General features: G+C 37.2%; 3 protein-coding genes across 14 annotated transcripts; all 3 read right to left on the reverse strand.

Annotated features, from left to right (window-relative positions):
- Positions 1 to 56: 56 nt before the first annotated feature.
- LOC127809484 (40S ribosomal protein S7) lies at positions 57 to 13,763 on the reverse strand. 4 transcript variants are annotated; one of them, XM_052348313.1, is made up of 6 exons: positions 13,725 to 13,763; positions 3,499 to 3,583; positions 3,312 to 3,385; positions 3,106 to 3,229; positions 557 to 739; positions 57 to 415 (listed from the first exon to the last, which is right to left on the reverse strand). In XM_052348313.1, exons 2-6 carry the CDS (start codon positions 3,571 to 3,573, stop codon positions 296 to 298), a joined length of 576 nt encoding a protein of 191 aa, XP_052204273.1. In that variant the 5' UTR covers positions 3,574 to 3,583; positions 13,725 to 13,763; the 3' UTR covers positions 57 to 295. The 4 variants fall into 4 exon arrangements, with proteins under 4 accessions (XP_052204273.1, XP_052204272.1, XP_052204275.1 ...); XM_052348312.1 differs by lacking the exon at positions 13,725 to 13,763 and adding an exon at positions 4,763 to 4,872; XM_052348315.1 differs by lacking the exon at positions 13,725 to 13,763 and adding an exon at positions 4,386 to 4,552.
- LOC127809483 (uncharacterized) lies at positions 5,849 to 25,769 on the reverse strand. Of its 4 annotated transcripts, XM_052348310.1 has the most exons (9): positions 25,326 to 25,769; positions 23,597 to 23,641; positions 23,353 to 23,482; positions 22,501 to 22,570; positions 22,371 to 22,419; positions 22,001 to 22,098; positions 21,446 to 21,584; positions 21,243 to 21,271; positions 5,849 to 6,305 (listed from the first exon to the last, which is right to left on the reverse strand). In XM_052348310.1, exons 1-9 carry the CDS (start codon positions 25,689 to 25,691, stop codon positions 6,176 to 6,178), a joined length of 1,056 nt encoding a protein of 351 aa, XP_052204270.1. In that variant the 5' UTR covers positions 25,692 to 25,769; the 3' UTR covers positions 5,849 to 6,175. The 4 variants fall into 4 exon arrangements, with proteins under 4 accessions (XP_052204270.1, XP_052204269.1, XP_052204268.1 ...); XM_052348309.1 differs by lacking the exons at positions 21,243 to 21,271; positions 21,446 to 21,584 and adding an exon at positions 6,509 to 6,647 and having other exon boundaries at positions 5,849 to 6,334; positions 25,326 to 25,764; XM_052348308.1 differs by lacking the exon at positions 21,243 to 21,271 and having other exon boundaries at positions 5,849 to 6,334; positions 25,326 to 25,759.
- Positions 7,135 to 13,841, reverse strand: LOC127809482 (uncharacterized). Of its 6 annotated transcripts, XM_052348301.1 has the most exons (8): positions 13,725 to 13,841; positions 12,168 to 13,349; positions 11,059 to 11,149; positions 8,587 to 8,631; positions 8,338 to 8,470; positions 7,493 to 7,757; positions 7,356 to 7,404; positions 7,135 to 7,159 (listed from the first exon to the last, which is right to left on the reverse strand). In XM_052348301.1, the coding sequence occupies exons 2-5, from the start codon at positions 13,345 to 13,347 to the stop codon at positions 8,410 to 8,412; spliced, it is 1,377 nt and encodes a 458-aa protein (XP_052204261.1). In that variant the 5' UTR covers positions 13,348 to 13,349; positions 13,725 to 13,841; the 3' UTR covers positions 7,135 to 7,159; positions 7,356 to 7,404; positions 7,493 to 7,757; positions 8,338 to 8,409. The 6 variants fall into 6 exon arrangements, with proteins under 6 accessions (XP_052204261.1, XP_052204263.1, XP_052204267.1 ...); XM_052348303.1 differs by lacking the exon at positions 7,135 to 7,159 and having other exon boundaries at positions 7,386 to 7,404; positions 7,493 to 7,554; XM_052348304.1 differs by lacking the exons at positions 7,135 to 7,159; positions 7,356 to 7,404; positions 7,493 to 7,757 and having other exon boundaries at positions 8,395 to 8,467.
- Positions 25,770 to 26,524: the final 755 nt, after the last annotated feature.

Consider the following 26,524-nt stretch of genomic DNA (forward strand, 5'->3'; position numbering starts at 1 on the left):
CAAATATCAACCAATCTCACATTCTGGATTTGAAAGCCTCACACAAAGAACATAAATAAGTTGCAACAGGCAGCAAAGAAAACAAACCTCTCAACAGAAAGCTTGGGCAGTTGGCAGTTTACAAAATACTACTACATTCTTCCAAAAATCTAAGCCAACACCTAACAATGTATTGAAGAAACATCTCATTCAGATTTGCTGCTTCTCATGCATAGGATATATCAAATTCAAATTTATCAAAATTTCAGTAACTTGCGCAACTAAAAGGAACGGGAAAAGCTTGTAACAGCACATCTTAAGCCTCTGTAATTGGGTATTCAAAGACAACATCTTTCCCAGAAAGCTTGCGGTAAACTCCAGCAAACGTCTCAAGCTTGTACTCGGTGTCATTGCGAGCCTTGGTATCCAAGAATATCTGCGGTCACGAATTTCCGATTAACATTGCTTGAGAAGTATACTCGCACAATGGAAATGGTTGTAAGAGGTATGTCAAATGCGGCTGAAAAACAAGAAGCCACAATTTCCTTGGTTTCCCTTAGATATAGCATGAAATTACCTTCATTATCTTTGACCCATCAATTCTGTATCTGATGCGCTTTCCAACAATTTCAGCAGGAAATACAACATCCTCAAGTATCGCATCATGCACAGCTGTAAGAGTGCGGGAGCGAGGTCTCTGAACAGCAGAACCTTTCTTTGGTGGCCGCACTATTCTTCGTGTGGCAATGAGAACAACGTCCTGCAACATTAATAGTAAAAATAAGGTTAAACTTAGCAGCAAGTATGACATTGGCCCATTCAACAGAAACGAGTTGCTAGAAGCATAGCAACAAATGGGGAAAATATATCCTTGAAATCAGACATAAAGACCTTGTCCGTGATGGCATCCAGACCCCTCTTAAGTTCATTTTCCCCAAAAGTATCACCACAGGAACTTTGAAGAATGATAAACTACAGTACACAACTTCCAACTACAACAACCATTCCATGCCTTTAATCCCATTAGGTGGATTGATTGGTTACATAAATTCCACGCCTCCAATAATCTTTTATCTATAACAGAAGAAATTTTCACAACCAACCCCCCATGTAGTCAAGAAAATAAATAAAAACAGTTTGGAACCCCTGAGTTCAGTTATCATTCATATATTCTCCTCATAAATTCAGCTCATTCAACAGCATTATGCTTTGGGTAACTACGGTTCAAAACATTCATTTTGCAGGTTAACCACAACATCTGAAATCTTACCCTCACTATGTAAGGTTGGCTACATAATTTTCTGTTCACCAATCATCTCAATTATAATTATATCTTTTGTAAAGTGCAAACATAACATTTTCTACCAATTTTTTCTGTCTTCCTCTACCTCTTTTGCTACTAACTTCTTCTATTTCATACACTCTTGACTCTCCTCATAATAAAACTATTTGTCATCTTTTTATATGAGCAAACAATCTTAATTGCATTTCACACATTTTATCTTCAATATAGGTCCCTCTAATCTTACTATGGATAATTTATTTCTAATTATCTTTTCTAATATGGTTTTGTAACTATTGTAACATCCTCATTTTATTTACACATTTTATGCATACTGGTACTTTATTACCTAATATTCTATGCAATATAACAAAGTTGACCTTCTCGTTCAACATAGTTATTAAAGGTGCGCCTAGGCGCAAGGCGCCTTAAGGCGCTAGTTTGGCGCCTCGCCTGGGCTGAGGCGAGGCAGTTTCAGCAAGGCGCTCGCCTTGCAAGGTGAGGCGCGCCTCATGAAACCCGTGCCTGCATCCTCTCTTCCTTTCCTCTCCAGCCTCCCCTCTTCTCAGTTCCAGCATGCATACGTCACAACTTATTTACATTTCTTTAGTTATGTGGACATTTACTTTAATACATAAATGTAAATAAGTACCCCCATTTGGATTCAATAAAAATATCTAAAAAATCAAAATCCATAACAATAAAAAAATAGAATTTTAGTTTTAGTACAAACTCAAGATTTAGCAATTTTACCACCCCCAAAATACATACCTACTATTTCTTGAAAAATTCATTAAAAATCATTTTAATAACAATGAATATTAACTATCAAAATACCGGGAGATAGTTTTTCAAAATGGAAACATTTTCTTATATGTCTCCTTATAATGCGCTAATCTTCCAGACTTAGAAAAAATGCGCTAATCTTCCAGACCTAGAAAAATAGCATTTTTTAAAATGAAAACATTTTCTTGATTGTGGACTTGTAGTGTTTATTGATTGTGGAGAATACTAAAGCTATTCCAAAATGTCCTTCATCAATAAAACAAGAGATTGGAGAGTACATGCAAAAGAAGAAAAATAACAGGGATGAGCAAATTGCATGATGAATGAATCAACTTTGATGTTGTTAGTTTAGAATTTGAAGATAATGAAACATTAATGATAAGCATGACTTATTATTGATAATTTGATAATTTTTTATGATTTTACAAGATTTTGAGTTTTTTTTTTTCTAAAAGGTGCGCCTCGCTTCGCAAAGGCGCGCCTCGCCTCGTGCGTCTCGCGCCTCAGGCTCCAGGACGTTTTGCGCCTCGCGCCTTTCAGAACTATGTCGTTCAATAAAACTTCTTTTTAGTATTATAGACATTTTGTAATTGCATAAAATGAATGAAGCACATCTATGGTAACCATTATGCTTTAAATCGGAGTAATATGCTCATTAATCTCTTTGCCTTTTTGAATAATTATAACAACTACAAACCCTTGATTCCAATAGGCGGATCATGAATTTTAAACATTCAATCATCTTTATCCGCAGCCATATCCTTCGTAAAGCTATTATCTCACATCTTATGCTTCAGGGTTTCTTATTAAGTTTTCTTTGGTTTCCTCTCTTTTGCTACAAATTTTCTCCATTTCATTCATTTCTATTATTGTTGCTGCATCTATCCACCTCCTTCTCACATGTTGAATGATTAACCTAAAATATTTGAACTGATATTTTCTTGAAATCATTTACACTCGTGATACAAAGGAAAGCTAGCTTTGTTTTATACTAGCACAGAAACAGATTTGAACCATCCAATTTGCTATACAATAGAATCAACACATCCACAACATACCTTTCCACTGAATTTTTTCTCAAGCTCCCTGACTAGCCTAAGATGAATTTTCCGGAAAGCCTTCCTCAGTCTGTAAGGGACATGGATGACAACAGCTTTGCGATTTCCAGAGACATCAAGTTGACTGCAAATACGTAATGGTTTACCATCATATCAAGTATTGCTAAAAAGGGTCAACCATGGCAAGCATACTCTCAAATCCTTACGTTGCTGAATTAATGTAAAGGTCCTTCAAATCACTTTTAAGCTCCTGGTTTGTATTTTCCAAATCAAATAGGGCCTGCAAGGAGATAAAGATCTGGAATCTTCAGCATATTCTTCCACGTTGCTAGAGAATAAGGAGCAGGGTAGTAAATTATCTAAAGATAAAAAAAAAACAATAGAGTAATAGACCTGTGCAACTGTTTCCTCAAATTCAGTGGGTTCAGCATCCTTATCTTTGTGGATCTTCTTCCTTGAAGTGTACATCTTGAATGATCTTGTATCAACAATTTATATGAATCAAGAGATATGTGATATTATAAGAACAAAATCAGAGATCGAGCTAAGAAAGAAAAAAATAAAATAAAGGAATTAAATCAGAATCTATTTATAGCTTTGGCTGACAAAGAAAATGAGAAGTGGCAGAACAGATATTTGAAAATAAAAAATTATCTTTTGGTCTAGGTATCCATAGAACATGTATATGTTATTGGTAATTTCATTCATCTTTTACTTGGGAACTCCTAGTTTTAAGCATGGCACAAAGAAACCATTAAACTTAGGCATAAAATTTAATAATTATGGTCGTGAGTAGTGTGATAGCTTGTGCATGTTAAAAAAAAAAAAAAAAGACAGTGCAGATTAGGAAAAGATAAAACCCATAGCATAGTTCTAATTTGAGCTTGATTGTACAAGAATAATAATTTTGAAAAATAAAAGGTACACTAACAAAAATGGTTTGCTTACTGCATCTGATAAGCGTTAGATATCTAGGAATAAGTAATTACATCTAATACCCACTAGAAATTTCACTACCTTGAGTACTTTTATTGTCAATTACAGCATCTTGAGGAACCTCGACAAGACCAGTATTCTTTCTGGTATGTGCGTTCCTTTCCTTATATCCTAATGAAAAACCTTGGATAAACCAAATGCTGAAAACAAGAAGATTTATTCCTTTTCAGGTGGTGGCAATTCATTTAACATTATCAAAGACTAAATGAGCTCCCACGAGTATACCAACTTTCATAGATACAAGCATATACGTTTACCTAATATTAACAAAATACTTTGCTAACCTTCAATTCCTTTCATCTCCAGCTAATTTTCTCAGCATTAGGCAGCCAAACCAACTTCAGTTCAGAAAAAGATTTTCAAATGCAATCGTCTCATTCCTAAATTACACACCTCACACGTTCGCTACGCGCTTACTGACTAAACTAATCAATGTTACTACCAGATCAAGATTCTGTCAACAAATTCATCCCTGAAGACAAAACCAAAAATTGCATAAATAAAGAAAAAACACTCACACCCACTCAATGCAGTATAATTAAATCGACAATCAATCTAGTCCAGAAAAGAGCCAACTCCTGGACATCAAAATGTCGAAATCACAACGAAGAACCATAACAAAGTGAATTCATATGACGAGCCATTTGGTTCAGAGGCAAACCTCGAGAAGTAGATCGCTGCGCGCGCCTCAGATCCAGAGATCACCACAGACAGAATGAGAGGGGTTCGACGTTTGGCGGAAGAAGGGTTTAAAAGGCCGAAAGGTTATATTCGGTGATGCTTGCCCTAATTTTGACGGTCGAGATTGAATTTGGGTGAATGTGTAGATGGACCGAGTCCAGCACACCATGGGCCTTGGCCCAATCGGTTTCCACAATGTTCTCAGTTGGGCCTCCGCCTTTGGGCTTGGGCCTTGAAGTAGCCCAGTGCTTTATATGAAAATATTCATAATATATTATTTTGTTAAATAATATTTGTTAAAATGAGTAAAATAAACATGTATCAAGATAAAAATAAAATAATTTTAATATATAAAATGATCAAAATAAGACTAAGAAGTATCCTAATATATTTTATCAAAAAATTTGTTGATTTTTTTGTAATTCATTGAGAATTATACTTTTTCTTTTTATATATTTGTTAAAATATATATGGTAAACACATAGATAGGATTTTTTTACTAAAATATCCTTTTTCCCATATTCATTCAAAAATATTTGCGGCAAAGGTAACAATGGCAAGCAAAACAAGTTACGGTGGTAGATGAAATAGGAAAATGATTAAGAAGATAAGAGAAAATAAGAAAGAATGAAAGAAAAGAATATCGACATGAAATGTGAGAGTTTTACGAGATGAGGGGCATACGGCTCATTTCATTTTACCTGTAAAATTTTAAATAAATTTATTTATAAAATCTCAAATAAAAAATTACTTAATTTATTTTTAATAAATTATTATATAAATTTAACAAATATAATAAAAATACTTTTATTTATAACATTTTTCTAACTCATATCTTAGAACCACACCTTCTCATAAACGCTATTTGAATTTTTTAACACTTAAATTTGATACTTTTATCAATCTTTTGTATTAATATTTTGTATATTTATATGAATATAACACACAATATAGTAGTAGTGTCAAAGTAAGTGTTAAAATAATATTTTTATAATAATTTTGGTTCTATCACGTGAGTCAATAAGGTGGTTTAACAGCAAAAGAGCATTTCATGTAGACATATATATGGACCTAATAGAGCTGGCATTGTAAAGTGAAAATGGCGTAAACAGAACAACAGGTCCAAATAGCTTGCATTTAAACAGCAAATTAATAGGTAACAAGTTGACAACAAATACTACAAATTAATAGGGGGACCCTTTTACTTAAGCTGTCAAAACTCAAAAGGGGCTTTGCTTGACCATAAGGAGACATTGGTGTCTTGTCTTGTATTGCTACACGGCGGCAGACATCACATAACACCAAAAGCATTTGTTTTGGACAGAACATCAGCAAGTCAGTAGATATGTTTGAGGAAGATGCTGCAACAGAGGCTTGGCAGTGTCTTCCATAGTCATAGTCTGTCCCGACTGTTCAAACCATTCAGCCATGAGAGGATGGCTCTCGCACCCTTTTCCCACGAACAGTCCAGCATCATGTCGTGGGCAACCCCATCAATACAGATTGGCGACACCCCATAAAACCTGCCTGTTTCCCCGAGTCCTTCAGCATCCTGAAGAGAATATTTTGTTGCGTTACTACTTACCAACTAGAAAGAAAACAAACGAGAAGAGAAAGAAATCCGCGGGAGTCTGAGACATGCATTCTAAGTAATGGCAGACTGTAAAGCTAAGGCAGTACTCGTGGTTGACTAGGAATGCACATGCATGTCTAGCATGATGATTACCACTATGAAGTCGTTATTTGCACCCAATACAAGAACTTCAACAGAAGAATTAGGCACGGACGGAACAGGAAGTGAAGCATTAAGCCTTCTCAGGTCAAACAATGACATCCTGGAGCTTTCTGTCATTAGTTTCTGGTAGCTGAAAGAAGACGAGCAAATCAAGATTCCATTTAGACCCCGTAACACAGAATTTAAAATGCTTCCATGAATAAAGATCACAAGGAAAAACCCAAGTAAAAAATCATTATGAAACTTCTATGGTCAAATAATTGATTGAGCAAAAAGGTAACTTAAAACTTTCCGAAAGAGAAGACAATAACATAGAATAAGGTCCCATAGCTCATTCCAAAACCATGCAAATACTTTCTGACTTGATAGAGGTTCAAATTTCTGATTATTGTGAATCTGCGACAGAAATTGGATGCATATTTTGATTGGTTACATTGTATAAATTTCCATCTGGATAGTCTACCCATATGCATGATCCAATCTATAAAGTTCAATGTTGCATGTCATTTTGAACAATATATAAGATCAAAGTTCCGGTGGACAAACCGTAGGACCAGATGATCCTCATTCCTGCTGAGAAAATGTTTCCTTACAAAGAGGTAGAGAAGTTTGAAATGCTTTAGCTGCCAAGCTGCGTGTCACCTGCTCAATTTTTAAGAGGTAGTGGAAGGTTTAAAGCATTGAAGTCAAAACTGCTATAGAGAATCAAAGCTAAAATGCAAAGTAGGAGTTAAAATAAATCATCTTTCCCGTACATGTATGCTCTGGCCAATGGGAAAAAAGGAAATTACATGCAAATTACATTCATCAATAGACAATAGTGTAATAAAATACATACCTTGAAAGCAGCTACGGGCTTGGAAAAGAGATACCGCCAGACTAATCCACTACAAATGGAGGATGACGACTACATAAGTATAAACACACTGCAATACTGCCAAAGACAGCTCATCTGGTGAAGGAGTTAGCTGTTACCTGAAGGCGGAACAGAGCAAGTAAGCACAGCTCCAGCAATATCTGGGTGCATTCTTCCTTGTCTAGAATCAAGCCAAATTAGCTTAATACCAAGATTCCAATGAAGAGTAATTTCATGAAAACTAATCAATGCCTTACAAGCTCAGCAAATAATACTGAAGAGATGCCATGTGACATGGACACACCTGGTGCGGCAGCTTCAGGGGCTCAAATTTTGTGTTATTCATGACCAAACATGTATAAGTTCATACTAGGTCCATCCAAACTGGTCGTGAAAGAATAATAAAATGGGGATAAGTAGACTTAAAAATGAAGTGTGATGTTCTTACTCAAAGTATAATGGTGGGAATGCAAGTGATAAGGGAAGAAAATCTAGTCCAGCTTAAGGTCTATTGGGATGGGATGATGTTGAATCCCATTGGAAGTTGCATAGGGGAGTTCTATAAGCTAAGTAGGATCTATAAACAAAGTGCCAACTCGTCCCATTGGCTAATTGTTTTAAGTGAGTTCTTGTTAATTGTAGTAAAATTTATTGGAAAAAATATGGGTTCATTTTGCATATAATTAACAGCTAAATTGAATAGAGTTAGCCATGAGGTAATAGTACAAATGCAGATTTAATTGTGTCACGTTGGTGATGGCCAAAAAAACACATGCTAAAAGTGATTGTCTTTTTCTCTTGATTTGGAAAGTTTGATGAATAATATTTAACTTTAAGCATTTACTTTATTAGTTGTAACTACAGTTAATGCCTCTAATCCAATAATCTAACTTATGTCTATTTTATTGGCATTCATATTTTGCATTCTTAGACATGTATGGAACCAACTAATGTAAAGTTTTACCTAAAATTTGTTCACTCCTTATGCTTGCAATATAATACTGAACAATTAGCCCTCCAAATGAATGTCCAAGCATCACTGGTGGTAACCTGATTTCTTTCCTGATGAAATTGGTAACATCAGCTGCATGTGTCTACTGTAGTAAACAGTGAATGAGAAATGGACTCCATTAGAAATTGAAAGAAGGAAAAAAAAATAAAGATCCAGAGAAAAAAGTTTATGGAAGGGGTAAGTTTCCAGTTGAAGAGCAACCTGAAGAGAACCTGCAACAGGACCAGGTGGTGCATCACTTTCACCCTGACCGTGTCAAGAAGTATACCATATCAGCACCAGATATAATTGAATCATATCATGCATTAATTTTGTTAAGAGATGTCTGTTCACTTTAACGGTAGCATGACCCTTCTGAGGAAGGTGAAGTGCTTATGATAATAGCCAGTAGGAGAGAATGAAAGAACCTATGGAGTCTAGATAGGAAGGATGAAACAAGGAGGAAAGGGAGAATAAATGTGGATACCTTGGAAGCGAGTGAAACCTTCTACAGCCCTCACACCACTGTTGGTTTATTGGGAAGGGAAAGAAAAACGAAGAGTATGTTTAAAAGTCTTATTGTTTACTATTATAGCCTTAAGAAAATAAGAGTTTCTGTTTATAATGATCGGGCAATACACACATTCACACAATCATCATTTTCTAATTCTTCTTCCATCCACTTTCTAAGTTAAGACTTATCATGCACCGAATAGATTATGGATCCAAGAGACCATTCCTTCCTCCTTCCACAAAACAAATGATAGCTCAGCCCCTTTCCTCTTCCAATCTCCCTTTCATCTCTTCCCCTCTTCCATTGAAACAACTACAGTGTAAAACAATATCAGCTGAGAGATAACTGATTGTTTGAACAAATGATTGTGATGATTGTTAGCAGTATTTAAAAACAAGAATTCAGCATTAGCATTACTTGAACAAATGCAAATTCAAATGATTGTTTGAGATGGTTTGATGTGCAACCTGTAAAGGCATAACCGAATTGCAAATGTAATAGAGATGGTGAGGTAGTCAAAGGCAGATCAATTAATGATAGTTAGCAGAAAAGATTACTATGTAGAACTAACAACCAATCAATATGATTTTTTCAGTTCCAACTTTCAGCACCTAAGAGAAAAAACTCCGACATATATTGCCATCTCCTCCCCAAAAGGAAACAGCCTTCCAATCTGAACTTGTCTTTGTCTAAAGCTCATGAACAAATGCAAATTTCCATTTGGAAAATGGTACAAAAAGTCAAAAACCATGCATAAATGATAAAACACTATCCAGAGGAATGTTGCAGTGCCATTGTTGAAATAGAGAATCTAATGATGAATATTGTCTTGAAATGAGAAGATTACATCATGACAGTAAGGGTGAACCTCGTGATTCTTACAAATCTGTGTATAAAATACCAGTGTTTCATCGTATAAATCTTTAAAGGTAAGCACGCCCCTTGCGCATAATTATAAAATCACTTACCCTAGAAAATATTTAGATCAAGAAATGTTCCAGCCTAGCTAAGGTTATGCATCCCATCAAAATTTTCACATAACCTCAATGTTAATTCCACTCGTGGTAGCCCATCCTAAAGTTCAGTGTTCAAAAACGCGCTAGGCGCTAGTCGGGCGCCAGGCTGGGGCCTAGCGCCTAAGGCGCCTAGGCGGCGACTAGATTGTTCATCAAGCAGCAAGAATTGAATCACTGCGACTAGATTGTTGCTTGCTGTGCTGCTTGTTGCAGCAACGCAAGCTTGCTGCTTCAACAAGCAGCAAGCGAGCAACGAGCAGCTTTGCGTTGCTGCTCACTGCTGTAACAAGCAGCAACGCAAGCTTGCATTGGCGAAGGAAGATGGATAGTTGGATACATACCGCAGCAAGGCGCGATCGGCAATGAGAGATGACAGCCGACATATGAGATTGGTGGCAATGAGAGAGAATGACCAACAGGTGAGGTCGGCGGCAACGAGAGAGCAGGACCAAGAGAAGAGATCGATGGTGGCGGCGAACAACCAAGAGGAGATCGAAGGCAAGAGAGAGAGAGAGGAGCCGTGATGAACAACCAAAGAGAAAAAGAGAAAGGGGAAATAGAGAAAGGGAGGAGGAAATAAGGTCGGCCCAAGACGCGCACGACCTAGATGGCCCAGGCGGCGCGCGACCCAGGCGGCGCGCGACCCAGGCGCCGACCAGGCGGTCAGGCGCCGCTTGGTCCTCCTAGGCAGCGTCGCGGCTTGATTAGTCAGGCATGACGCACAAGGCTGTCGAGTAGCCCTAAATCGCCACGGCCGGTGGCCGCTCAGTGCCTAGGCGGCGCCTAGGCCGAATTTTCGAACACTGCTAAAGTCGATTTAGATTGGTTCTGAATTCAAGCCTCAACAACCATTAGTAATTGTCCACCACCTAAATGAACTTTTACCTCTTGGAAGTTTGTTATTGAAAGCAAAAATTGAAATATAATTTAGCCACACATTTTCTTATCCTGGATGTCAAATTGCTTTCATCCCTCTCATTTTCCACCCAACCAAACGAAGCATTAGATAAGCGATAGAACCACATAATAATAGCTGGGGAAAGAAACCATAGAACCAAGTCCACATATGATGATATGAACCAGAAATTCAATATGTAACAGGAAAAAATCAAACCCAATTGATCTCAAAGAATGAAAAGATGGTACCAGAAAGCGAGAGAGCACCTGACCCAACAAGCTGGGTGCCTAGCAGTCAAACCCATTCTGTGAAAAGAAGGGCAACCAATGTTCGGCCCAACACCAAGCGGCATGGAAGCTGCCATGGATGCAGTGGCAGAGCCAAGAAAGATTTTTAGTCCGAGCCAAAAAATAGATTTACTAAATTATTGAAATATTTACATCTTTGCGCCTGCAATCTCAGAGCCTCCCTTGTCTTCTCATGTCTCTTCAAACTTTTTCAAGTTTCAATTTCTCATGAAGTTCAGAATTCATCGCCCGGGATTCATCCTGGATGAACTCGACCAGGCTTAATCCGTGAATTAAGCCCAATCGGTCTTGATTCATGAAGCCTAATCGGGCTTAATTCGCGAATTAAGCCCGATAAACTTAGATGACAGCATCCACTGAAAGATTTCAGTTTCTTCCTGCGGAAGTGACTTATCAACTTGATAACAGATAAACTAGTTAATCATAAATCCATAGGAGATATTCTTTAGCATCTTGCAAATCAAACACATAGAATACAATCAACTCAATTTATTATGTCTGTAATAGATCTATATTGTTTGGAATTTTCTAAAATTACTTCCTAAACCTCAAGAATCATTTCTGGCCAACACCTACAACCTGATCATTTGGCAAAGAGTATTAAGTCTCCAATGTCATTCATTTTCAAGCCTTCCATGTTAGCCTATAAAATTCATAAAGCATTCTCTGGATGACATTCTGATAATATACATGTAACCATGTGTTTTCAACTAAAAAAAGGCATGTCTTCCACCATCAAGGGAACATATATGAGCATTAAAAATTTGGATATAAAATATAAAGGCCTTCCACCACAACTAATTTGCAGAACAGTTGTTGCTTGATGGTACATAAGAATTAAAAAGCAAACTCAACTATGGCATACAAAATTGAGTAGACAAAATAGCAAACTCCCAACACTCAATTCTGCAGATGGTAGAGAGTTTAATGCAATTTTAACTTTCTCTCGCTCTAATTCATGTAAATATTTCAAATTTTCAATAACACCAATAGTTAGCACCCTACAGCATGCATCAAGGGGTCATGATGATGCAGCAATCAGATAAATCTGGATGCAGATTAAGCACCTTTACTGTCTGTTCTCAAACAATCAATCACATTTGCCACTGAACAACTGAGTCTCACTTCCAAGGCTAAAGAATTAACTAGTTCTTCCATAGACCTCAACTCTTCATGGAACTCAGGATGCAACACGAGTGAGGAGAAATGCTCATCCAATACCAAGCCAAGAAATTTCACAATGTCTTCTAGGGTAGGAACCCACTCACAAGCCTCCAAACCCAACGTCTCTGCCGCCTTAGGACAAGGCCCTGCTTGAGGAAATCTATCGTATTTCTTCAACCACTTGCCCAGGTACTGAATCAAGCTCAACATCTCTAAACCATTCAACTTACTAATACAAGCAGATAAAATTACCTCATCAAGGTTTGAAGATGCAATAAGATAATGCAAGCACAATTCAGAAACAGAAAAACCATCATGTGCCATCATGAGCAAGATAGAAGCCTCTTTAGCCATTTTCAATGCCTTCATGCTGAGTTTCTTATCCACTGTCTTCTCATAGGCTGATATGGCTTGATTCTCCCATTCGTTCTTCACAGTCAACATACTACCATGGGCAGCTTTAGGTGGCGAAAGAAAGTACCTAAAAATTGAAAGTATAGTAGATGTTTGAAGATTAGGGAGTTTCTTAACACATAAACAGACCAAATCAGACCTCCTTTTCTCTATCAAATTACAAACTAAACTCGAAGAAGCTGAACTCTCTACAAGGCCGTGGACAATCAGAGTCTTCAACAACTCCCAGAGCTCCAAAACGGTACAGGCCTCCAAGACCAAACCCTTAACTTCACGGCCCATCAAAAACCCCGCCTTCTCGATCAATTTATGGGTGTAATCCTCCCCCGAGCTCTCAGCCCCAACGGAGATACCAACTCTGTCGCTGTTCTTCTTCAAATACGAATTCAACATCCCAACAAACTCATCCTTGCCGAACGAGTTGGGGTTTTTCAGCTTACGCTTCAACTTCTTGAAAAAAATTTTACTTGAATCGATGATTTCCGAATCAGTTTCCGAAATTGTCCAGCCCTGGACTCGTTTGATGAGTGTTGCGTCGTTCGAGGCCTCATCTTGGGGCTTCAGGCTGAGTAAAATCTGGTCCGGATTGAGAACGATAGGGTAGTTCGATTCGGAGGTGAGCTCGTCGGGATTGGTGGCAGCCTTCTTGATGACTTCGAGCAAAGACATCTCTGCAAGAGGTATGAAAATGATTCAACAAGTCGGAAAATTTCAGCGGAAAGAGACTAGCAGAAGAAAAAGATTTTCAAATGCAATCGTCTCATTCCTAAATTACACACTTCACACTTTCGCTACGCGCTTACTGACTAAACTAATCAATGTTACTACCAGATCAAGATTCTGTTAACAAATTCATCCCTGAAGACAAAACTAAAATTGCATAAATAAAGCAAAAACACTCACACCCACTCAACGCAGTATAATTAAATCGACAATCAATCTAGTCCAGAAAAGAGCCAACTCCTGGACATCACAATGTCGAAATCACAACGAAGAACCATAACAAAGTGAATTAATATGACGAGACATTTGGTACAGAGGCAAACCTCGAGAAGTAGATCGCTGCGTGCGCCTCAGATCGAGAGATTACCACAGAGACAGAATGAGAGGGGTTCGACGTTTGGCGGAAGGAGGGTTTAAAAGGCCGAAAGGTTATATTTGGTGATGCTTGCCCTAATTTTGGACAGGTCGAGATTGAATTTGGGTGAATGTAGAGTAGATGGACCGAGTCCGGCACACCATGGGCCTTGGCCCAATCGGTTTCCACAATGTTCTTAGTTGGGCCTCCGCGTTTGGGCTTGGGCCTTCAAGTAGCCCAATGCTTTATAATTTCTCTATATTAGTGTATCAAAATATTCAGAAAATATTATTCAGCTTGTTAAAATAAATAAGATAAATTTGTATTAAAATAAGATTAAAATACTTTTCAGATCAATATATAGAATAGTCAAAATAAGAGTGAGAAGTATTCTAATATTTCTATAAAACTGTATGTTAAATTTTTTGAAATGCATTGAGAATTACACATTTTATTTCATATGTTTATTAAAATATATATGATAAACACCAAGATAAGAATTTTTTTTTTAAATATTCTTATTCCCATATTCATTCAAAACTATTTGAGGCGGAGATGACGATGGCAAACAAAGCAAGTGTTGTGTGAGAAACGCACAATAAAGGCTCACAAAAAACAAACCTCAGAAAACATAAACTTTCGATAGAACTGAAAAGATTAAAACTCCCAACTCAATCATGGCAAACATATAAGAGATACAAAAACAGAAACAAAACAACAAAAAATAAATAATGCAAAGGGGGCCGAGATTTTTACCGTGGTTCACCCAAAATGAGCTACGTCCACGTTGAGCTCAGGCGAGAAGAGCTCACTGCACTATGAATGGGATGATTACACCGATTCACAACATCATACAAGACTCTCTGTACATCACTAGCTTGCGAACAAAAACAGACCCAATGACCACAAAATCAAGATCAAAGGTCAACCTATTAAGCTAATGAACAAAGAGAATATACAGAGCATATACAGAGGATAAAAATTGAGACGAAAAGAATTACACAGAACCCTCACAAGAAGGGAACCCTCTCGAACCCTCGGCCAAGAGACAAGCGCACAATGAAACCCTAATCCCCCTTTTTGCTCTCACCTTTTCGTTTGTCGGTTCACATCCCGATGAGCAAATAAATGCAACGATTGAAGGCTGAGATTGCTCCTCATAAAGTATGCACAGAAGGCTGAGATTCAATCGTGCATCACGATTGATTATTCCAACAGAATCGATCAGAGGCAAGGAAAGCTATTAGGCAGAGAGGATAATCGGACGCAATCAAGGCAGGGAGGATGGTGCCATGTGTTACCATCCAGTAGGGCCAAATGGCAGCCTGCGATTGCCATACGTGGCTTACCAACTAGCTTAAGAAGAACGGCACCGTTTGGAGCTTCACCTTTATCAATCTTCACCTTGAAGCATCAAACCATTTGGAGAACCCTCTTCCTATCAAAGTGCAGCATGCTACGATTCTCACATTCACAGCTCTGGTTGAGAGATCAACCTACTCCAACATGCAGCAAGTTCAAGCAATGCTTGAACTTGGTTGTAGTTAGAGTTTTTGTCCCCATATCAGCTGGGTTATCTTCTGTAGGCACCTTCAAAATGCTCACAGTGCCATTAGCTATTAAATCTCTAACGTAATGATACCTTACCTCAACATGCTTAGTTCGTTCATGATATACCAGGTTCTTGGAGAGGTGAATAGCACTTTGACTATTTGAGAACACAGTCACTTTGCTTTGAAGCAAGTGGATCTCCTTGATTAGACCTTGCAGCTAAATAGCCTCTTTGAAAGTATTAGTCACAGCAACATATTCAACCTCAGTGGTGAACAAAGCCACCAGAGGCTGAAGTTGGGATTTCTAACTGATACAATTTCCACCCAAGGTGAAAAAGTATGCAGTTGTTGACTTCCTTGAGTCCTTATCACCTGTAAAGTCATAATATACATATCCCACAAGATTAAGAGTATCAAATCTTCTTTTATAACACAGGCCAATGTCTACAGATCCATTAATATATCTTAACATATATTTCAGTGCATCCCAATGTGTTTTCCCAAGATTTGACATGTATCTACTAAGCAGAGATATTGAATATGCAAGATCAGGCCTAGTATTAATCATTGAATACATAACAGTTCTGATTGCATTGGCATAGGGGATATTTTCCATTTTAACTAATTCTGAATTAGTTGTAGGGCATTGAGATTTAGATATAGCAAAATGTCCAGCTAAAGGAACTCCTACGATTTTACAATTATACATACCAAACCTTTGAACAACTTTAATAAGATAGTCTCGTTGATGAATTTTCAAGGTTGATTTACTTTTTTCTCTCTCTATTGTCATTCCTAGGATTTTCCTAGCAAGTCCTAGATCCTTCATATCAAAATTAGTGTTTAACATTAACTTTAATTCACTAATTTTATCTTTAGACTTACTGATTATCAGAATATCATCTACATACAGCAGTAAATAAACAGGGATATCAGAGAGAATGAAATAAAAGCAATTGTCATATTGACTTCTTACAAACCCAATTCTTAAAACGAAACTATCAAACTTTTTATACCATTGTTTTGGGGATTGTTTTAAGCCATACAATGATTTTTTCAGTAAGCATACATGATCAGGATGAGTAGGATTAATATAACCAGTTGGCTGAACCATATAAATGCATTCATCAAGGTCACCATACAGGAAAGCTATTTTTACATCTGATTGTTCTAATTCTAAATCAAATTGAACAACAACAGCAAATATCATGCGAATAGCCTTAAATTTGACTACTGGTGAGAAATTTTCATTGTAGTCTATACCCTCCCTTTGAGTAAAACCCTTAGCAACTAATCTAGCTTTGTATCTAAGTGAATCAGTGGGAGACATACATTCTTTTAATTTGAACAGCCATTTACATTGGATCAGTTTCTGTTTCTCAGGTTTGGGGACCAAGTTCCAAGTGCCATTTACCTTGAGGGAGTTCATTTCCTCATCCATGGCTTGTCGCCATTTAACACAGTCTTTTGAGCTGATAGCTTCCTCATATGAGGTTGGCTTACTGCTCCTCAATTCCTTTCTAGCAATTAAAGCACAATACACAAGGTCAGAGTAAGCATACCTTGCAGGGGGTCTAGAGACCCTCCTACTCCTATCACAGGTTAGCTGATAGCCACTAAGATCTTGGGGTGAGCTATGATGCTCCACCTCAATCTCAGGTTCATTCTCTTGTTCCTCTTGATCATCATCATGATCAGAGGAACTTTCATCATGAGACATAGGCAAGGTAGCATTTGGTTGATTTTGATCAGGTGAGGCTGGAGCAGCTGGCAGGTCATTACTTCCTGTTGGTTGCTCCACCTCAATCTGAGAACCCCCTAACACGGTAAAGTCATCTAGGTTTTCCTGAGTGTTTGTTTCTTTTAGGTTGTTGGTTTTACAAGGGAAAACATTTTCATTAAAGATAACATCTCTACTGATTATAATTTTAACTCCAGCAGATTCCCTATTCCATAACCTATATCCCTTGGTACCTTCTTGGTACCCAACAAACACACATTTGATAGACCTAGGTTCAAGTTTACCTTCAGTTTTATGAGCATAGGCTTCACAGCCAAATACTCTTAAGTAATTCAAATTCAGTTTCCTACCAGTCCAAGTTTCCTCAGGGCATTTAAAATTTAAAGTAGTAGAAGGACTTATATTTATTAAATGAGTTGCACTGTATAGAGTCTCACCCCAAAATGACTTAGACATATTAGATGTGAATAATAGGCACCTAACTTTTTCAAGTAGGGTTTTGTTCATCCGTTCAGCTACCCCATTTTGTTGGGGAGTGTTCCTAAATGTTCTATGTCTAAGTATACCATGATCATTACAGAAAGTATCAAAGGCTCTACTGCAGAACTCAAGGCCATTGTCAGTCCTGAGGGTTTTGATTTTCCTATCTATTTGATTTTCTACCATTATTTTTCAGGTTTTGAACTTCTCTAGGGTCTGATCTTTTGATTTCAATAGAAAAACCCATACCTTTCGAGTAAAATCATCTACAATAGATAAAAAATACCTATTACCACCAAATGTGAGGACCTGAGAAGACCTTCATAGGTCAGCATGAAGATATTCCAGGCATGCCTTCACCAGGTGAGTTCCCTTATGGAAACTCAGCCTATGTTGCTTGCCCAGAACACATGGTTCACAAAAGTCGAGGGACCTAACAGGCACTATTCCAAGGTAGCCTTGGTTTAACAGTGCCTGAAAACCTTTCTGGCTCATATGGCCAAGTCTCAGGTGCCATAGATCTGTCTTATCAGTATTAGCTATGCAGGCAGATTGCATGTTAACAGGGGAAGAGTAACAACCATTTAAAATGTATAAGCCATTTTTTTTAGTACCAGACAAAATAAGATTATCATCTTTAAAGACATGCAGGAAATCGTTTTCCGCTCTATATGAATAACCTAACTCATCAAGTGTGCCAAGAGATATTAAATTTCTTTTTAAGCCTAGCACATACCTTACATCAGTTAAAATTCTGATTTTATTGTCATGCAATTTTAAAGATATGCTACCTATTCCTTAAACACTACATGACTGATTATTACCCATGTATACAGTACCAGTTTCCCTTTGATTAAAATTTTGAAACCATTCTCTATTTGGGCACATATGAAAAGAGCAACTAGAATCCATTACCCATTCATGTTCAGCAGATAAACAAGAGATATTAAGTACTTCAGCTAAACAGTTAGAGATTCCTGCATTTACATTTGTATTTCCCCCCTGTTTTTGTTTCTTAATATAATCATAGCAATACTTCTTAATGTGACCTTCTTTTCCACAGTGATAACACTTCTATTTTTGTTTACCCTTCTTGTCATTTTTGTTTACCCTTTTGCCATGACCCGTTAGTTTGATCATTGTTCTGGTAAAGGATTTTTTCTCATTCTTACTCTTTACAAACAAGTTATTTCTTGACCTTTTAGATGTTCCTAGTTCCCTAGCTTTAATACCTGAGATAACAAGATCCAAACTAGGAACAATGACAGTATACCTTAATGCATGCTTTACTACATCATAGTCATCAGGTAAAGAATTTAACAAAATCATAGCTAGCTTCACTTATGTCACCTAATGCTTGATTAGTACCTATAAGTAATAATGCAAGTCTAGTGAATTCATCTATGTTTTCATCCATTGACTTAGATGTATTCATTTTGAAATTAAACAACACGCATTTCAAGTATACTAGATTGGGTGCAGACATTACAGAGTATAATGAATCTAATTTATTCCATAAATCAGTAGGAGTAGACATACCATCTACCTTGCGTATGACAGTGTCACCAAGATGAAGAAAAATAAGGTTAAATGCCTCTTCTCTTATCTCCTTTGTTCTTGTAAGTTGGTCAGGTGACCATTTTCGATCATTTACTTCCAGTGTTATCAGCACCTTATGATGAGAGAGTAGAACTCTCATTTTCTTTTTCCAGCTACCAAAATCTCCTTTGCCATCAAATATTCCGATTTCAAATCGGGTAGACATCATCTTCGCCTTGCACGAAGTTAACTTAAAGTGGCTCTAGACTCTTACTGAGACATACACAGCAAACTCCTGCTGACTTGGATACTCAGAAAACCCTAAATGGACAGAGACCACAAAACTGACGATAACCCTAAATTTGAAACCGATCGATTCTGAGAATATTCAAACCCTAACAACGCTATCAAAGATAAAATGCTCTGATACCAATTGTTGTGCGAGAAACGCACAATAAAGGCTCACAAAAAACAAACCTCAGAAAACATAAACTTTCAATAGAACTGAAAAGATTAAAACTCCCAACTCAATCATGGCAAACATATAAGAGATACAAAAACAGAAACAAAACAACAGAAAATAAATAACGCAAAGGGGGCCGAGATTTTTACCGTGGTTCACCCAAAATGGGCTACGTCCACATTGAGCTCAGGCGAGAAGAGCTCACTGCACTATGAATGAGAGGATTACACCGATTCACAACATCATACAAGACTCTCTGTACATCACTAGCTTGCGAACAAAAACAGACCCAATGACCACTAAATCAAAATCAAATGTCAACCTACTAAGCTAGTGAACAAAGAGAATATACAAAGGGTAAAAATGGAGACGAAAAGAATTACATAAAACCCTTACAAAGAAGGAACCCTCGGCCAAGAGACAAGCGCACAATAAAACCCTAATCCCCTTTTTTGTTCTCACCTTTTCGTCTGCCAGTTCACATCCCGAGGAGCAAATAAATGCAACGATTGAAGGCTAAGATTGCTCCTCATAAAGTATGCACAAAAGGCTGAGATTCAATCATGCATAACGATTGATTATTCCAACAGAATCGATTAGAGGCAGGGAAAGCTATTGGGCAAAGAGGATAATCGGACGCAATCAAGGTAGGGAGGATGGTGCCACGTGTTACTTTTTAGTAGGGCCAAATGGCAACCTGCGGTTGCCACACGTGGCTTACCAACTAGCTTAAGAAGAACGGCACCGTTTGGAGCTTCACCTTTATCAGCGAGCCACGAGAATAGGCGAAGTGGAAAATGATTAGGAAAATGAAAAAAAATAAGAAAGGAAGGAAGATGAACATAGAGATGAAAGAAAATAATATCAACCTAAAGGGCGAGGGTTTAACTTATTTTTAATGAATTGTGAGATAAATTTAACAAATATAATAAAAATACTTTTATTTACAATATTTTTTATATTTCATATTTTCTAGCCCATATCTTGGAACCACTACCTTCATGGGATAATAATTTCAAAAACACTATTTGAATTTTTTAACACTCAAGTTTAATACTTTTATTGATATTTTGTATTAAAATTTTGTATATTTATATTAATATAACACACGATACAAGATATTACTATACAAAATTACTGTAAGTGTTAAACTAAGTGTTCAAATAACATTTTTATAATAATTTTGGTTCTATCAAGTGAGTCAATTACGTGGTTTAACAGCAAAAGGGCATTTCATGTGGACATATATATACGGACCTAACAGAGCTGGCATTGTAAAGTGAAAATGGCAGAAACAGAACAAGAGGTCCAAATAGCATTGCATTTAAACAGCAAATTAATAGGTAACAAGTTGACAACAAATACTACAAATTAATTGGGGAACCCTTCTACTTAAGCTGTCAAAACTCAAAAGGGGCTTTGCTTGACCATAAGGAGACATTGGTGTCTTGTCTTGTATTGCTACACGGCGGCAGACATCACATAACACCAAAAGCATTTGTTTTGGACAGAACATCAGCAAGTCAGTAGATATGTTCGAGGAAGATGCTGCAACAGAGGCTTGGCAGTGTCTTCCATGGTCATTGTCTGTCCCGACTGTTCAAACCATTCAGCCATGAGAGGATGGCTCTCGCACCCTTTTCCCACGAACAGTCCAGCATCATGTCGTGGGCAACCCCTTCAATACAGATTGGCGACACCCCATAAAACCTGCCTGTTTCCCTGAGTCCTTCAGCATCCTGAAGAGAATATTTTGTTGCGTTACTACTTACCAACTAGAAAGAAAACAAACAAGAAGAGAAAGAAATCCGCGGGAGTCTGAGACATGCATTCTAAGTAATGGCAGACTGTAAAGTTAAGGCAGTACTCGTGGTTGACTAGGAATGCACATGCATGTCTAGCATGATGATTACCACTATGAAGTCGTTATTTGCACCCAATACAAGAACTTCAACAGAAGAATTAGGCACGGACGGAACAGGAAGTGAAGCATTAAGCTTTCTCAGGTCAAACAATGGCATCCTGGAGCTTTCTGTCATTAGTTTCTGGTAGCTGAAAGAAGACAAGCAAATCAAGATTCCATTCAGACCCCGTAACACATAATTTAGAATGCTTCCATGAATAAAGATCACGAGCAAAAACCCAAGTAAAAAATCATTATGAAACGTCTATGGTCAGATAATTGATTGAGCAAAAAGTTAACTTAAAACTTTCTGAAAGAGAAGGCAATAACGTAGAATAAGGTCCCATAGCTCATTCCAAAACCACACTGATACTTTCTGACTTGATAGAGGTTCAAATTTCTGATTATTGTGAATCTGCGACAGAAATTGGATGCATATTTTGATTGGTTACATTGTATAAATTTCCATCTGGATGGTCTACCCATATGCATGATCCAATCCATAAAGTTAAATTTTGCATGTCATTTTGAACAATATATAAGATCAAAGTTCCGGTGGACAAACCGTAGGACCAGATGATCCCCCATTCCTGCTGAGAAAAATGTTTCCTTACAAAGAGGTAGAGAAGTTTGAAACGCTTTAGCTGCCAAGCTGCATGTCACCTGCTCAATTTTTAAAAGAATTGTGCATTGCTCATGAGTGATGTTCTACATGTATCATAAAGTGTAGGCAAGGAACATTAAGAGGTAGTGGAAGGTTTAAAGCATTGAAGTCAAAACTGCTATAGAGAATCAAAGCTAAAATGCAAAGTAGGAGTTAAAATACATCATCTTTCCAGTACATGTATGCCCCGACCAATCGGAAAAAAGGAAATTACATGCAAATTACATATTTACATTCATCAATAGACAAAATAGTGTAATAAAATACATACCTTGAAAGCAGTTATGGGCTTGGAAAAGAGATACCGCCAGACTAATCCACTACAAATGGAAGATGACGACTACATAAGTATAAACACACTGCAATACTGCCAAAGAAAGCTCATCTTGTGAAGGAGTTACCTGTTACCAGAAGGGGGAACAGAGCAAATAAGCACAGCTCCAGCAATATCTGGGTGCATGCTTTCCTTGTCTAGAATCAAGCCAAATTAGCTTAATACCAAGATACCAATGGAGAGTAATTTCATGAAAACTAATCAATGGCTTACAAGCTCAGCAAATAATACTGAATAGATGCCATGTGATATGGACACACCTGGAGCAGCAGCTTCAGGGGCTCAAATTTTGTGTTATTCATGACCAAACATGTATAAGTTCATATTAGGTCCATGCAAACTGGTTGTGAATTAACAATAAAAAGGAGATAAGTAGACTTAAAAATGAAGTGTGATGTTCTTACTCAAAGTATAATGGTGGGAATGCAAGTTATAAGGGAAGAAAATCTAGTCCAGCTTAAGGTCTGTTGGGATGGGATGATGTTGAATCCCATTGGAAGTTGCATAAGGGAGTTCTATAAGCTAAGTAAAGTAGGATCTATAAACAAAGTGCCAACTCGTTGGCTAATTGTTTTAAGTGAGTTCTTGTTATTGTAGTAAAATTTATTGGAAAAAATATGGGTTCACTTTGCATATAATTAACAGCTAAATTGAATAGAGTTAGCCACGAGGAAATAGTACAAATGCAGATTCAATTGTGTCACGTTGGTGATGGCCAAAAAAACACGTGCTAAGAGTGATTGTCTTTTTCTTTTGATTTGGAAAGTTTGATGAATAATATTTAAGTTTAAGCATTTACTTTATAAGTTGTAACTACAGTTAATGCCTCTAATCCAATAATCTAACTTATGTCTATTTTATTGGCATTCATATTTTGCATTCTTAGACATGTATGGAACCAACTAATGTAAAGTTTTACCTAAAATTTGTTCACTCCTTATGCTTGCAATATAATACTGAACAATTAGCCCTCCAAATGAATGTCCAAGCATCACTGGTGGTAACCTGATTTCTTTCCTGATGAAATTGGCAACATCAGCTGCATGTGTCTACTGTGGTAAACAGTGAATGAGAAGTGGACTCCATTAGAAATTGAAAGAAGAAAAAAAGAGATCCAGTGAAAAAAGTTTATGGAAGGGGTAAGTTTCCAGTTGAAGAGCAACCTGAAGAGAACCTGCAACAGGACCAGGTGGTGCATCACTTTCACCCTGACCATGTCAAGAAGTATACCATATCAGCACCAGATATAATTGAATCATATCATCCATTAATTTTGTTAAGAGATGTCTGTTCACTTTAACGGTAGCATGACCCTTCTGAGGAAGGTGAAGTGCTTATGATAATAGCCAGTGGGAGAGGATGGAAGAAACCATGGAGTCTAGATAGGAAGGATGAAACAAGGAGGAAAGGGAGAATAAATGTGGATACCTAGGAAGAGAGTGAAACCTTCTACAGCCCTGGCACCACTGTTGGTTTATTGGGAAGGGAAAGAAAAACAAAGAGTATGTTTAAAAGTTTTATTGTTTACTATTATAGCCTCAACAAAATAAGAGTTTCTGTTTATAATGATTGGGAAATACACACATACACACAATCATCATTTTCTATTTCTTCTTCCATCCACTTTCTGAGTTAAGACTTATCATGCACCAAATAGATAATGGATCCAAGAGACTATTCCTTCCTCCTTCCAAAAACAAATGATAGCTCAGCCCCTTTCCTCTTCCAATCTCACTTTCATCTCTTCCCCTCTTCCATTGAAACAACTACAGTGTAAAACGATATCAGCTGAGAGATAACTGATTGTTTGAACAAATGATTGTGATGATTGTTAGCATTATCTAAAAACAAGAATTTAGCATTAGCATTACTTGAACAAATGCAAATTCAAATGATTGTTTGAGATGGTTTGATGTGCAACCTGTAAAGGCATAACTGAATTGCAAATGTAATAAAGATGGTGACGTAGTCAAAGGCAGATCAATTAATCATAGTTAGCAGAAAAGATTACTATGTAGAACTAACAACCAATCAATATGATTTTTTTTCAGTTCCAACTTTCAGCACCTAAGAGAAAAAACTCCGACATATATCGCCACGCCATCTCCTCCCGAAAAGGAAACGGCCTTCCAATCTGAACTTGTCTTTGTCTAAAGCTCATGAACAAATGCAAATTTCCATTTGGAAAATGGTACAAAAAGTCAAAAACCATGCATAAATGATAAAACACTATCCAGATGAATGTTGCAGTGCCATTGTTGAAATAGAGAATCTAATGATGAATATTGTTTTGAAATGAGAAGATTACATCACGACAGTAAGGGTGAACCCCGTGATTCTTACAAATCTGTGTATAAAATACCAGTGTTTTATTGTATAAATCTTTAAATGTAAGCATGCCCCTTAGGCCCTTACGCATAATTATAAAATCACTTACCCTAGAAAATATTTAGATCAATAAATGTTCCAGCCTAGCTAAGGTTATGCATCCCATCAAAATTTTCACATAACCTCAGTGTTAATTCAACAATTTCAACTCGTGGTAGCCCATCCTAAAGTCGATTTAGATTGGTTCTGAATTCAAGCCTCAACAACCATTAGTAATTGTCCACCACCTCAATGAACTTTTACCTCTTGGAAGTTTGTTATTGAAAGCAAAAATTGGCATATAAATTAGCCACACATTTTCTTATCCTGGATGTCAAATTGCCTTCATCCCTCTCATTTTCCACCCAACCAAACGAAGCATTAGATAAGCGGTAGAACTACATAATAATAGCTGGGGAAAGAAACCATAGAACCAAGTCCACATATGATGATATGAACCAGAAATTCAATATGTAACAGGAAAAAATCAAACCCAATTGATCTCAAAGAATGAAAAGATGGTACCAGAAAGCGAGAGAGCACCTGACCCAACAAGCTGAGTGCGTAGCAGTCAAACCCATTCTGTGAAAAGAAAGGCAACCAATGTTCGGCCCAACACCAAGCAGCATGGAAGCTGCCATGAATGAATACAAGAGGTGGGTTTTCAGATCTCTCTCTTCTCCCATCTGGGTGTCTGCAATCGACGCCCTTCTGGAAGATGACCTCCATGTCCAAACCAGAAGGCAGCTTGTGGAAAAGACGGGACTGCCCTTGCTTGGGCTCGTAGGGAGCCCGCATTTTGTTCTCTCTGGCGAGAACGGAGCGGAGCGTTTCGGTCATTCTGGAGGAGGGAAAGTTCGCCGGAAGGGTACACAGAACCACCATTGCCATGATCACTGAGCAAAACTGAAATGGCACGAGAAGATAGTTTCGTGTTACCTTTATCAGTTTCTGGATCGCATTTGGGCGAATTTTTTACCCGATTCGTAACAATTTACCCGCAAGAATCCAACCCGCCCACTCCATCCTTTGGGTTGGTTTAATTTAGTTCTTTCTTTTTTTTCCCGATAAGATTAATTTGATTTTAAGTTAAACAAAAAATAGAATAAATCAAGATTAATTCGATACCACCTTCCTCTCTTTTCCATTTTTTATTATGAAAAAAAATAATTTGGAAAAATAAAAAAGAGATAAGTTTTTGTTTGCCAAAACAACTTATTTATAGTTTAGGAGTTTAAAATGATTTAGAGACCCAAAAAAATCATTTATCTTTATTTTGAAACATTATATTTCCCACTGATGCACTCATTTTTTGTGTTATAAAACAGTTTTAATGAAGTATATTTCAGAAATATTCTTTCTGATTAAAAAATAAAAATTAATTATCCCCATCATTATATTTGAAGTTTTGTTAAAAAATTAAATTGTAATGGTCAAAACCACTTGTTGTGTCTATAAAAATAGGAGTTATGCTATTTGTACAGATGGGCCTTTACAGATTGGGTTACAAGCGAGGATATATTACGATAAATTGAAGATATTTTAGATACAAATAGGAGTAATTTATCGTGAGAAAATGAATTTAAGTGAAAAGAGGAAGACAATAGGCGGGACAAGCGGAAATGGCCAAACCCTTCTTCTTCAAGAAGCCACCATTCTTCACTAGCGAAGCCACTACTCCCATCTCTCGCCGTTGGATCAGCACCATTGTTTCGGTCGATCTG

The sequence above is a fragment of the Diospyros lotus genome, chromosome 9 (genome assembly GCF_014633365.1).
Source record: "Diospyros lotus cultivar Yz01 chromosome 9, ASM1463336v1, whole genome shotgun sequence".
NCBI lineage: Eukaryota > Viridiplantae > Streptophyta > Magnoliopsida > Ericales > Ebenaceae > Diospyros > Diospyros lotus.